Source organism: Giraffa tippelskirchi, chromosome 7 (genome assembly GCF_054371585.1).
Source record: "Giraffa tippelskirchi isolate mGirTip1 chromosome 7, T2T-mGirTip1v1.2.pri, whole genome shotgun sequence".
Taxonomy (NCBI): domain Eukaryota; kingdom Metazoa; phylum Chordata; class Mammalia; order Artiodactyla; family Giraffidae; genus Giraffa; species Giraffa tippelskirchi.
In genome coordinates this window covers 123,118,304-123,131,472 of record NC_137281.1, presented here as the reverse complement: position 1 = coordinate 123,131,472, position 13,169 = coordinate 123,118,304, and the positions used below count along the sequence as shown (strand labels likewise).

Sequence of the window (13,169 nt, the reverse complement as noted above, 5' to 3'; positions counted from 1 at the left end):
GATATCATTAATATGTTGGAAAACTGGAAGTGAATGAATTCCTTTCAAAGCAGTTATGAAATTCTTACTTATACCAATGTGGAATGATCACAATGATGGCTAGAGGGAAAAAAAAATATATGCTGATGATCTGCTCCAGAACATCTAATTTCTTTTCCTCACATAGGTTCCTGCATCAAGTTCACGCTTGGGTTTAGTATGGAAAACAAGTCAGCAGTGAGAAACAGGCACAAAAATATCAAAGCTAAGGTTTACAAAAGGTAGCGTGATTTGTTTTAAACTCATGACATCATTACACACAGTGACACATATATCAACACTCTAACTATATCTATCAATGCATCTATGTAAATATATATTTAGTTTCTGAGATCTCCCTGATTGATTCAGCTACAAATTTCCATTCCACAGGAATGTCATTTCAAAAACTATTTTCTGCTCCAAATTGTCTATAAATGACCCAGTCTTTTCAAAAAACAAATGATGGTCTGTCTTCAGGACATGGAGCACCTTGCTTTTCTGACTGCCCTTTACATAGCTGTTTCCAACATGAGCATACCTGTGCAGGTGAAGCCATCACCCGTGTACCCCTCCTTGCAGAGGCAGCGGTAGGAGCCCATGGTGTTCTTGCAGTCTGCATGTTGGCTGCACATGTGGGTTCCATTGGAGCATTCATCCAGGTCTTAAGGAAAGAGGTGACATGTCATTACGAACAGAAACTGTGACATTCAAAATAATACACAGGTTAAATTTTTCTTTACAGGACTGAGATTTTCATATTTATAATCCATGCAGTTCATAAGAAGCAATTTCTGTTTTTTTTCAACCCACCAGTGCACTTAATGCCATCTCCAATCCACCCGGGGCTACAGCTACATTTGAAGCTTCCTGCTGTGTTGGTACATACAGCGTGTCTGTCGCAGTTGTGCGCTCCAATTTCACATTCATTGATGTCTGGGAAAATAACCAGTGGGTTAAAAAGAAAAAAAGTTTAGCACAGATGCCTTCTGGGTCTTTTAAATAACTCAGCAATATTCAAAAGTTGATTTGCTTTTACACTTCTGACAGTGTAACAGAGATCGATTCAGCACTGACATTCATACTTTAATTAAAATGAAAGATTTTAAATTTAAAGATACAAAGAACAATATGATGCCACTTCTTATTGTTAACTTTAACTATTTTCCAATATTTTAATGTAAGTGTACAGTTACTGCAAAACAAAATGAAACCTCCTTCCAGTTGAAGATCTTAAAAAAAAGAGTGAGCTGCCTAACATTCTATTAATGCTCATGGTCATATGTTTCTATTTCCAACATTTTCACTAAATTAACTATAGAGAAATGATGCACATTACTTTTGTATCTTGTATAGACAAAGGAAAACAATGTTGGCATGTTAGAAAACGTTTTCAATCCTATTCTATAAACCAAATATATTTTATTTTTAAAATGTAAAACATTGTACTATTTAATCACACTTTATTTCTATAAATGTTTCACTTTAGGTATTGCTAATTCAAGCATTTATAGAGAATATTCCTTAAGGCAGTGTGTGAACCATCTTTTTTGAGTCCTTGCACTTTGGGACCCAAGTCTTCTTGAATATTTCTTGTAAAACTGAAATCAATTCAAAAGAGATTTTTCAGTAAAACAAGAACCAGTCTAAGGTCACATTGTTAAAAGACTCTAAATTCTCAAAAATTCTCCATTCTTCAAAATTCCATTTCCAAATGTAGTCAAGATAGATTCTATAATACAGAAGTGTTACAGAAGAGAATATAAAGCATAAAGTGAAATGTCTTTTGCTTCCTGTGATATTGTGATTTATAAGACAAAATACATATTAGGTCTTTGTCCTGTTTCTGGCACAGAACTCCTAAAACCCTTGGAATTTCCTAAGTGCTAACAGTGATAAAGGTGTCTTTTGTTATGTTAATGAGGTGACTTTTGGAAAGCACTTCAGGATGGGGGCTGGTTGCCAAGAGAACCAATATCTGATTCAGTTCAGTTCAGTTCAGTTACTCAGTCACGTCCGACTCTTTGAGACCCCATGGACTGCAGCACGCCAGGCTTTCCTGTCCTTCCCCAACTGCTGGAGTTTACTCAAACTCATGTCCATCGAGTCGGTGATGCCATCCAACCATCTCATCCTCTGTCATCCCCTTCTCCTCCTGCCTTCAATCTTTCCCAGCATCAGGGTCTTCTCCAATGAGTCAGCTCTTCTCATCAGGTGGCCCAAGGATTGGCGTTTCAGCTTCAGCATCAGTCCTTCCAATGAATATTCAGAGTTTCCTTTAGGAAACTTGCAGTCCAAGGGACTCTCAAGAGTCTTCTCCAGCACCACAGTTCAAATACATCAATTCTTGGCACCCAGCCTTTTTTATGGTCCAGCTCTCCATGAACAGTGTGAAAAGCCGACTCCTGAGCTACACACTTTAATGTGCTGTGCTCTTGCTCAGTCATGTCCGACTCTTTGCGGCCCCGTGGACTGTAGCCTGCCACGGTCCTCTGTCCGTGGAATTTTCCAGGCAGGAATACTGGAGTGGGTTGCCATTTTCTACTCTAGGGGATCTTTCCCACCCAAGGACTGAACCTGCAACTCTTGCATTTCCTGCATTGGGGAGTGGATTCTTTACCACTAAGGCCATCTGGGAAACCCCTATACACTTTTATAGTAAATTGATAGATCAAATGAATAAACTGGTTTCCTGAGTTCTGTGAGCTATTCTAGCAAGTTAACCAAACCTAAGGAAGGAGTAATAGGAACTTCTGATTTATAGCCAATTGGTCAGAAGCTCACGTAACAAACAACCTAGACTTGTAACTGGCACCTGAAGTGGGCACAATTGTATGGGACTGATCCCTTAACCTGTAGAATCTGACACTGTCTCCAGGTAGATGGTTGTCAGAACTTGAGTTGAAAAGTAAGACAAGGAGTTGGTGATCGTAATTGGAACTGGTACCAGAATCTTATTTCCCCAAATTAACCCATTATATAATGAAAGACATTATAACCTCATACTCAACTTTTTCATTAACTAAGAACAAGAGCTCCTAGATATGGATGGATACTATGACTGTATATGGAAACCAACATTTAACACAAAACTTAGATCAAGAAGGCAAATCTTGGCATGTGAAATGTTGCAAGAATTTTCAGCGATCACTTGAATAGTGGCATGAAAAAACTGGGCAAGCAACTAATGTTTACCCTTTTGTTTACTTAAGAAGCCCAATTAAATGGTTTGAAAGTGTTTGGAAGCATGCTGTTTGCCAAATGCTCCATCTGCAGTTCTGAAATGGTCCTGAGATCGTTTGGCTTCCTTATAGCTTCTAGAGCAAACACAAAATACAATAATGCTATTTTTTCCTACAAAAATACTTTGCAGTATCACTAATAAGTGAAATGAAAACATGCCTGGAAGAATGTCCTTATAGTGACAATGTATTGTGTAGGTAAATTTTAAAGTAACCTTGGCAGCCACATGAACCTACTGAGTTATTAAGGCAGGTCAAGGGAGGCACATACCAGGCAGCTTTAAACTTGTGACTGGGAGCTTTAACCAACTGACTAATTGAGCATGGCACATTCCAAGGAAATGAGGAGGAGGGCCAGCCGAGGGATAATACTGATAAATAAACAGGGAATTCAAGAAAGTAAGCCTGAACTCCAGGCTCCCAGGCAGGGCCACAGACACTTCTTTCTTCCTCAGATAATCACTCCCTGCAGTGTCCTGCCTTAATGGCCCTCCTTTCTGTGTCCTGATCTCTGAGTTAGGCAGAAACAATGAATTTCCATTGCCTAAGAGTTGAAACCTCCAGATGTTAAAGAATCAAGGAATTTTCTAAGTGCAAAGAACTTAGGATATGACTTTCCTAATCCCCAATTTCTCAGAGGAGGAAACAGAGGTCCCCAAAGGCATGGGAACTTGCCAGGGCCCCAAGGTCAGTGAGAAGAGCCCAAAGCACCTGGAACTCAGTTTCCCATACCCTGTTTGATGCTCTTTGTCCTCAGCCACGGCTGCCTAATATCAAGCCGATTTCTTCAGTCACATCAGGACTTTGTTCTAAGTCCTGATGAGAAGTCTGCTTTCAGATATCTTGGTTGAGTATTAATAGACTTATAGAAATATTCACTCATCTTTTCTACTAAGCACAATTTTCAGAGATAATCCATAGCCTGTCAATATAGTAATCCTGTTATCTTTTCCTTTTCAATTTTCTAATGACCAAAGACAATCTTTTCATGTGGGTTTTTTACCTTCCATATTTAATCTCTATTAAGAAAATAGTTATTTTTTTTTAAGAAAAGGAGAGTCTCCCTTCTTTTTTTTTTTTTTACCATTAACAATATACACACATAAATTTCTAATGCAAGAAAATATTTGCAGTTTCACCACAATGTTTTCAGGGCAAATGTTTGCAAGAGGAGGCCATGTATTGTGGGCTTTGGAATAGAAGGAAAGAGAGTAACTCAGGAGCCCATATTCAGTTTTCTATTTTGTGAATCTTTGCATAAGTCATTATCTCAATGGCTTACACTACCAGTATACAACAAATGAATTAAAAAGACTTGGTCATAAAGTTTAAAGGCATCGCTGAATAAAAGTTTTCTGCATGTGTGTATGTATGTGCATGTACACACCAACTATTATTCATTAAATGCTTCCATGGCAGACTTGGGCCTAAGACTGTACTTCATTGAAAAAGCAAACAGAAGGGGAAACTGAGCCATAAGGGAAAGAAGCAAACAAAAACAGTGCATTCAAACACTCTACTCTTCAATAATGTGAAGGAAACAAAGCACACGCTTGCCAAGAACATCTCTTTCTGCACAAATGTTCTCTTTCCCCCACAAGTTTGCTCCAGACAGAAAATTCCTTTTTAAGATTAAGCACAAGCCAAGAAAAGCAAAGAAATTCAAATTTAGGGCTGACACTGCAACCTCCTTCACCCCACCAAAGCTCCCTCACAGAGACTCCAAGGTCTCGCTGGCGTGGCTCTTGTGAAGAGCAAGGGTGTGGCCTGGGCAGACCCCATGCCCAGGTTCTGGGTGGGTTCCATTTGAATCTGACATTTGAGAAAGAGCTTGTGCTCTGAGCTGCTCTGGCCTCCTTGGACAGCCACGTCAGGAGAGGCTGTGTCACTCACTCAAATGCTTGCCTTCCTGCCATGTGGGGGTCAGTCTCTGGGCATCGAGTCCAGCAGGGCTGGCACACTGTGGAATCTCTGTGGGGAGGCGATGGGGAAGAGGACCTTAGAGTGAATGGAGAGGCGAAACGTGAAGGCTACTTGGATTTTTCAATTTGGACCCAAATTTGAGCCAAAACTATTTAACTGAACACCCACGGAGTTTTCACAGGCTGACAGCCAGTGGAGGACAATTAGCAGTGATAAGGAGCTGGAAGGAAATGAGGGCAAATTTTCACTGAGGGCTGGTGGTTTTGAAGTATATGATTCTCTTTCATGGACTACACCCACAGCAACATGTCGCCTATGAAAAGCAGAAAGACTGAAATGGAGTTGCCCAGCAATCCTGCTATTAAAAAAATTTTTTTTTTATTTTAGTATAGTTGATTTACAATATTGTATTAGTTTCAGGTGGACAGCAAAGTGAAATCAGTTACACATACACATATATCCACTTTTTTTTTAAGATTCTTTACTCCTATGGGCCATTACAGAATATTAAGTGGAGTTACCCATGCTATTTTAACTGAAAACAATCCTGATTTTAATCGCATGTCTGTAAAGCAACTATACCCCAATAAATAAAATAAAATAACTGATATTCCAAAAAAGCTGTATGCCTTACTCACTGACTAAGCACCTGATAGGAGGTGGGTCTAAATGATTAGCATGAGAAAGCTAGGAGCCACCAAGGATGGCACCTAGCAGAAACCCAGTTTTCCTTCCTCCAAACTGTTGTCTGATCACAACTGTGTAGAATGAGAGCCAGAAGAATCAGAATGAGAATCAGAATACACATTCCTTGTATGTGTGGACCACAGGAAAACCTGTAATCCAGCCCCCATAAGCCAAGGATAGAAGAGCCATGTTCTAGGTTACAAGAAAATGTCTCTTCTCCTTTCATGAAATCGAACGTTCCCCGCAGCCTTATCCACAATTTGAACAAAGCTTAAGGAGCAAGAAGAAACCCTTAACATCTGTGTGGGCTGGGAACGTAAGTCAGTGGGTGGATTCTGAACACTGCTAAAGTGATTGGGGGGAAAAAAACATGTTTATTTGTTAAAATGGAAACAATCAGTAATGACAGGGGAGCTGAAATATTTAGACAAAGCTGTAATGGAACCCAGAGGACATTTTTTTAAGTTCTCATGAAACAAAATTCCTCTCTATGAAATAGCATACATATTTTTATGACTCCTTTACAAGGTACTCATTTAAAATATACATATACATATTATATATGTATAGAAATATAAGATATATTTCTTTTATCTATCATCAAAATATATTTCCAGGTTTGTTCTTCACTGTGATTTGTTGCAAGGCTTCTTATCCCATTAGGCAAGATACATATCTCTATTTACATTAGTTGCCTGGGACACTACAAACACTTGTCTTTAATGTAATATCACCAAGGTAACCTGATGGTATTCTAAGTTGTAAGTGACACTAATTTTAAACTAATAGCAGGCTAAAAGAGTCCCAGTTATATAGGATTAAAAAAAAAAAATTATGGCTCAGATTTTTAAAAACTTGTTTTTAAGTATACCAAACTTGCTGCCAATTTCTGTTTGTGTAAGTCATTTCCAATCCAATGTGATACCCGTGGTAGTTAATATCAGGATTTACAGAGAAGCTCTTTTTCTCCCTGCCCCAAGGCACCCTCTTCCTCCATCCTCCACTGCAGGGCTTCTAACCCAAGGGGGACACTTGTGTAACTGTGGAGCACCCTGGTGATTTTCCCCGAGCTCCTGAACCAGTAAAAGAACTAGGAATAAAATTCAGAATTCTACTCCATTATGTGAGAATATCATATGCAGTGCTACTGTGATATCAAAAGGGCCATGAAATTCGATTCTTCTCCCTCCAGTACTAGCTGAATTTTATGCAATTGAAAAATCATTTTGGGCTATAATTTGAAGTGGGAAGGGGGATGCTGGCCCTTGGGGGAAGATACAGAATATTTCTTGGACTTCAAATCCATGTTTCTGTTTATGCGATTTACTAAAAGACTGCTGCTCTTAATGTAAAACTGGTGTCATCTCACTTAATGTGGAGTACACAGCTCTTGTCCCTATAGCCTAGTGTCTGTATAAACTCAGTTACAAAAAACAAGTCTTTTAATATAGAGAGTAAGATTTTCCTTCTTTAAACTGATTTCAAGCATCTTAGTAAATAGTAGCACAGAATTCTGCTAGACTAGAAGTTATGTTTTTAATTAAAATGGCTTCTAGACACTGTGTCTATGTGCCTCATTTTATAATGACAACAATAACTACTATTTACTGACCAGATACTATATGCCAAGCACTGTGCCAAGGACATTACATACATTATACCTTATTTACCTAAAATGATATTAATGTTGCATGAAAATTTAAGCTTTCTTCATGGTAAGAGATCTGAAACAGTCAGCCTCTGCACATGCCTCTTTAGCTGGAATTTAGAGTATGAAATTCTAGAGATCTTTTTCTTATAGGGAATGAAGACTGTCCCATTGGATTAACTTCTCCCTTCATAAGTATCATGGTTCTTTGGGTTGAATTTCAGTGAGTTCAACTTGGCCAAAGAACAGTATTAGCCTCTACTAGGTAAAATGAAATATAGAAGCATCCTACCTTCCCTTGTGTTACTACCAGACCAACACCCCTTACCCTAAGTCTTAAATTGTTACTGAAAGCTAAAAATAAATCTTGAGCCACACACATGCTGATATAAGCATCATTTGTACCCCAGGGAACACATGAGGACTAGAGATTTTAAACTCTGTGCCATGTAACAGAATGGAACCCTAGTTGTGCTTCATATGAAGACTAATATAGTGAGCATGAAAGCATTCTAGCTACATGCTTCTTTTTATAACTTGGCTAAAATCTGTCATTTTTGAATGAACAGCAATTTATTGGTGACATCTGTGTATCTATATTTGAAATCGCATTATTGAACAGTTTAAAATGATAGCACATATATTAGAAACTTTCTTGAAAAAGATTGATATAACTAACATCAATTAACATCACCAATCAGCAAGTATTTTAATGTTTAAGTCACAATGGCTTACCAAACTGGCTTTTGAAATTAAAGTCTATTATTTGTAAAGAAATTATGCAGTTAACTAATTCAAGCCCACCATGGTCTCCATCATGCGTGGTTTTTCTATTTTATTTTAAAATTTATTTATTTTTGGCTGCGCTGAGTCTTCATTGTTGCACATCGGCTTTCTCTAGTTGCAACGAGCACGGACTACTCTCTAATTGAGGTGAGCAGGCTTCTCACTGCGGTGGCTTCTCTTGTTGCAGAGCACGGGTTCCAGGGCGCATGGGCTTCAGTAGTTGTGGTGCATGGGCTGAGTTGCCCCAAGGCATGTGGGATCTTCCTGGATCAGGGATTGAACCGGTGTCCCCTGCATTGCCAAGTGGATTCTTAACCACTGGACCACCAGGGAAGTTCCTTCATTGTGTCTTAAATTACACTATATGCCATAATCTGTTTTATTACTATAGGTGACTACAGTAAAACTTTATTATTCCATGTACTACTCCATCATTGCCTCAAGTTTGAAAATCAATTAAACACTTAGAAACAACATTATTCACTCAGAGTGACTTCCTCCATTTGATATTTAATTGAATAATCTCCTACAAATATTGTGAAAAGACCTTCTTTTGTGCTATTGGTATTAAACAAGCAAGACTTATGGTTTAATTACCACTTCATGAGATCTGCAGGATCTATAGGGCTAAAGCAATTTAATGCATCAAAAGCACACTAATTTAAAAAAAATTGAAGACTGATGAGAACTGATGAAATATATGAATTGCAGGATGTGTTTCTTCAAAAAGTAATTTCATTTATAAAACATTAAAGAAAGAGTTGGCAATGGACGCTATTGGGAAAAGTTGGCTTTAATAAAGAGATATGAATGTTTGGTAGTTATCACGTTAACTACTTTGACATAAAATGCTATTTTTAACCTCATAAAATGTTGATATTTATAGAGTTATTTATGGTGATAATTTTTCTCATTTGCCTTTTTTCATAGGTAAAGGGGAAAAAAAAACCCTCAGCTTAGATCCAATCTAAAATGTGACAAGTTTCAAAGAAATGCAGGCTAAGTTAATGAAAAATGCAGTTTAATGAAAAATGCAGTATAATGAAAAATGCTTTATAGTGCAATTAAAATATTAATAGTTTTTAAAACTTATATTAATCTATAATTATGGTAGCAATCTCTTAACCCCTAAAGCTTTTATTGTTCAGTTGGAAGAAACATACCTGTACAGCCTGTTTTTCCTTTTTTGCCTGAATAGCCCATATCACAGTGGCAGATAAATGAGCCTTTAGTGTTTTCACAGGTTCCACTTAGGCAGATATTTGGATTCAGATCACATTCATTGACGTCTGTAAAACACAGATATTATTAATACATGTAACCATTTGTTTGATATCACTGACAGATTCTCCCTGAGATAAAGCAACTATGACAAATAAATAGAAAAGATGAAATGTTTTCATGTAAATAAAAGTATATTTACCTCAACTACATAGCAATTACATAGCTCAATGCTTTCTACATTGAAGGCTAACCCTGCAGACTGGCTTTTTATCTGGACCCCAAGAAGGAGGTTAAGTAATCAAATAAACTGATTCACTCTAGGTCTGGTCCTCAACCAGAGCCTGTTTCTCTGACAGTCTGGAAAACTTTTTAAAACAGCACATTGTGTTGCAAGATGAAAATTTTAATGCCGACTGCATGATGCTAACATTTTAGTTCCATATTTTGAAAGAAAAGATAGATGAACTAATAGTCTAAGGGCAGATAGTTACAAACTCTACATCTTTCCCCAATTAAAAATTATCTTTTTTTTATGACATTCATTTCTTTAATTTGAATGACATGACTTTAATTTTGAGGACTTCACAAATATTTGGTAAGCATTTTCAAAAGATACAAATGTGATATAATTTAAATATTTGCAATTCTAGACTCTTGTTTCTGACCATGATGGAGTAATAGGAACCAAATTTACCTTCTCATTTAAAATAAAAACAACAAAAAAGGACAATATAGGCAACAAAGACAATGATCAATGAGAAAGAGAAACTAGGTGGATTCTACAAATGCCCCAGATTACTGTGCAGGGAATTTTAAAGCAATAGCACACGGAAGGGTATGGCAGATGGAACCAGGAAATGTCCATGAGTTGAAGAGGTGAAGGTGGAAGGCCAAGGTAGCCAGAGTTCATAGTGCCAAGTAAAGGACAGACAAGAGATGTACACACATACACACACACAGAACTATAGTAATCTGCAGAGGGACCCAAACAATACCCAGATGAGTAGTGACCAGTATATTCATGTAAGGAAACTCTTAAATCTGGAGGAAGCATCATCCAAAATAATTAGAGGGAATAATCATCAGAGTTCCCAGAAGGTGCACAATTGTACTTGTTCTTACCAACCAGACTGGAAAACCTCGTCATCTACAGGGAAGTGAATAGAGTTTCCAGGAGGATCTTGCCTTGGCAATAGAGAAAATGAGCCCAACCCAACTGCTGCTTCAAAGCAAGACTTTGAAAGGACCTATCTGTTTCCAGATAATTTAACTATGTTCCAAAACAAAGCTCAGAAATTTTTCTAGGAATTCTAATATATTCAGGACCTAGTAAGGCAACATTTACAATGTCTAGCATCCAATCCCTGGAGAAGGAAATGGCAACCCACTCCAGTATTCTTGCCTGGGAAATCCCACGGACAGAGGGCCTGGCAGGCTTCAGTCCCACGCTGTCTCAAAGAGTTGGACATGACTTAGGGACTAAACCACCACCAGCATCCAATCAAAAGTTACCAGGCATTTGATGACAGAGGAAAATATGGCACATAATAAAAAGGAAAGTCGATTTATTGAAATGGACTAGAATTGACATAGGTAATAGAATTAGTTGACAAGGACCTGAAAACTGTTATTATAACTGTATTCCCTGAGTTTAAAAAGCTAGAGAAATGATTTGGCATATTAAGTAGAGACATTGAAGATACCAGAAAAAGACCCAATCAAACTTTTAGAGGTGAAAACAACAATGTCTGAGATTAAAAATATACCGAATGGAATTAAAGGCAGATATTGCATTAAAAGGTCTGACAGATTTGAAGACAGTAATAGAAATCCTCCAAAACAATCAATTCTAGAATGTATTGCATTCTTCTCAGAAGTCAATTTTGCTGCCTTGCAAACATTCGAAAAGCCAAACTCTAGGTAGAGAAAAAGGAGGATTAAATGGACAAAAATAATGCACAGACATAAAAGAAATGTCCCTCTGGAGTTGACCAAGTGTCAGCTCAGTCCCTATAACATACTGACAAGAGCATCACAGCACAGTCAAAGAAAATTGCTTCTTGGAATGCTAACTTTGGAATACTATTAGTACTATGCTCCTAAATATTTTTACTTTTCCCATCAGATATATTCACTACTGAAACAAGTCTATGTAATACAATAGCACTTGTGAATAACCAGCAAATTGGAAAATCCTGTCTTCTTTGCTTACCTACACAAGTCTTCATGTCTTCAGATGCCATGAATCCATCATAACACAAGCACCTGTACTCTCCAGGTATGTTTGTACACTGACCGCCATCACAGATATTGGGGTTATCTTCACACTCATCAATGTCTGTGGAGAATAAAGCCAATGATGACATGTTGTTGATAAGGGTTCCATTCATCAGTGATGAAAAAGTTAACTGACCCAAGTCAAGCAAACTCAGCCTGCTCGCATAGGACTATTTGCTCTGAAATCCAAATAATGCTTTGCATAAATTATCCCATCAGGTTATCTTGGGTAAAACAAGAGAGAATCATTTTCAAGATCTACAACATACAGTTCAGGATGGAGGTCCATATGCTCTTAAAAAGACCATCATTTAATTAGCACTTTTATCTCTGATATAAATTTATCATTTGAAAGATCATGAATCTTATTTTTCTAACTTTCAAATTTAAATGCCTAAGTGTCTTATTTGCTATTTTATAGATATTTTAATATAAAAAATGCTGAAAATAAGCCAATCTACTTAGATGTATTTTTAGCATAAATATCTATTTTCAAATTTTAATTTTTATAGCCAAATTTATACCTAGTGATTTTAAGGGAGATTTTACTAGGTCCAATAACATAATTTTGGTTCCTAAACCTAAGTTTTCTTCTTAACCTGAGCCAAAGTTAAAACTTATATTACCCACTTCATTTCCCATCTCTGACTACATGGCTCTTCTAGCCCAGGTGATACAGCAGGAAGTATAAATTCTATCAGCAGTTCTCAAATTTTAGTATGCATCCAAAATCACTTGGAAGGCTTGATAGAACAGATTACTGAGACCCACCAGCAGGGGTTTCTGATTCAGTAGATGTGGGTGCGGAGGGAGGGCTGAGACTTGGCCTTTCTAACATATTCTCGGTGATGCTGATGTTGGTCCAGGGAACATATCCTGAGTAGCACTGAAATAGGCCATAAGATCAGATTCTTCAAAATTCTAATCAATGAAGAAAATCTATTTTATATTTCACTTACTGAGCATGTGCCAGGTACTATGCTAAATGCTGTACATATTCTTCCATACAGGCAATCTGAACCCCATTTTGTAGATGAGGGATCAGATGTCAAGGATCTTCATCAAGGACACACAGATAAACCATGTGACGAAACAAAGACTGGAACTCAGGACTGTCTGACTCCAAAACCCAGGCCCTGAACCACTCCACGTAGGGACCTGTTATTGAGAGAGTTTCCAGGAAGCTAAAACCTACTTACCTGTGCAGGACCTCTGGTCAGGCATCAGTGCAAATCCTGGCTGACAGCTACATTCGTAGCTACCTTCAGAGTTTGTGCAGAAGGTCTCACAGCCACCGTTCATTATGCTGCATTCATCAATGTCTAAGAAACAGGAAAAGTAATATTACCTTCCTCTATGTGATG

The 13,169-nt window shown here is 37.7% G+C and overlaps 1 protein-coding gene across 1 annotated transcript in view; it reads right to left on the bottom strand.

Annotated features, from left to right (window-relative positions):
* FBN1 (fibrillin 1) overlaps window positions 1-13,169 on the bottom strand; it is a 261,212-nt gene that overhangs the window by 74,649 nt on the left and 173,394 nt on the right. The window contains exons 30-34 of the mRNA XM_081508461.1: window positions 13,005-13,127; window positions 11,741-11,866; window positions 9,468-9,593; window positions 832-954; window positions 560-682 (exon numbers count right to left, since the gene is read on the bottom strand). Of these exons, the coding sequence (XP_081364587.1) occupies window positions 560-682; window positions 832-954; window positions 9,468-9,593; window positions 11,741-11,866; window positions 13,005-13,127 (621 nt within the window). The remainder of the gene's footprint in view (window positions 1-559; window positions 683-831; window positions 955-9,467; window positions 9,594-11,740; window positions 11,867-13,004; window positions 13,128-13,169) is intronic.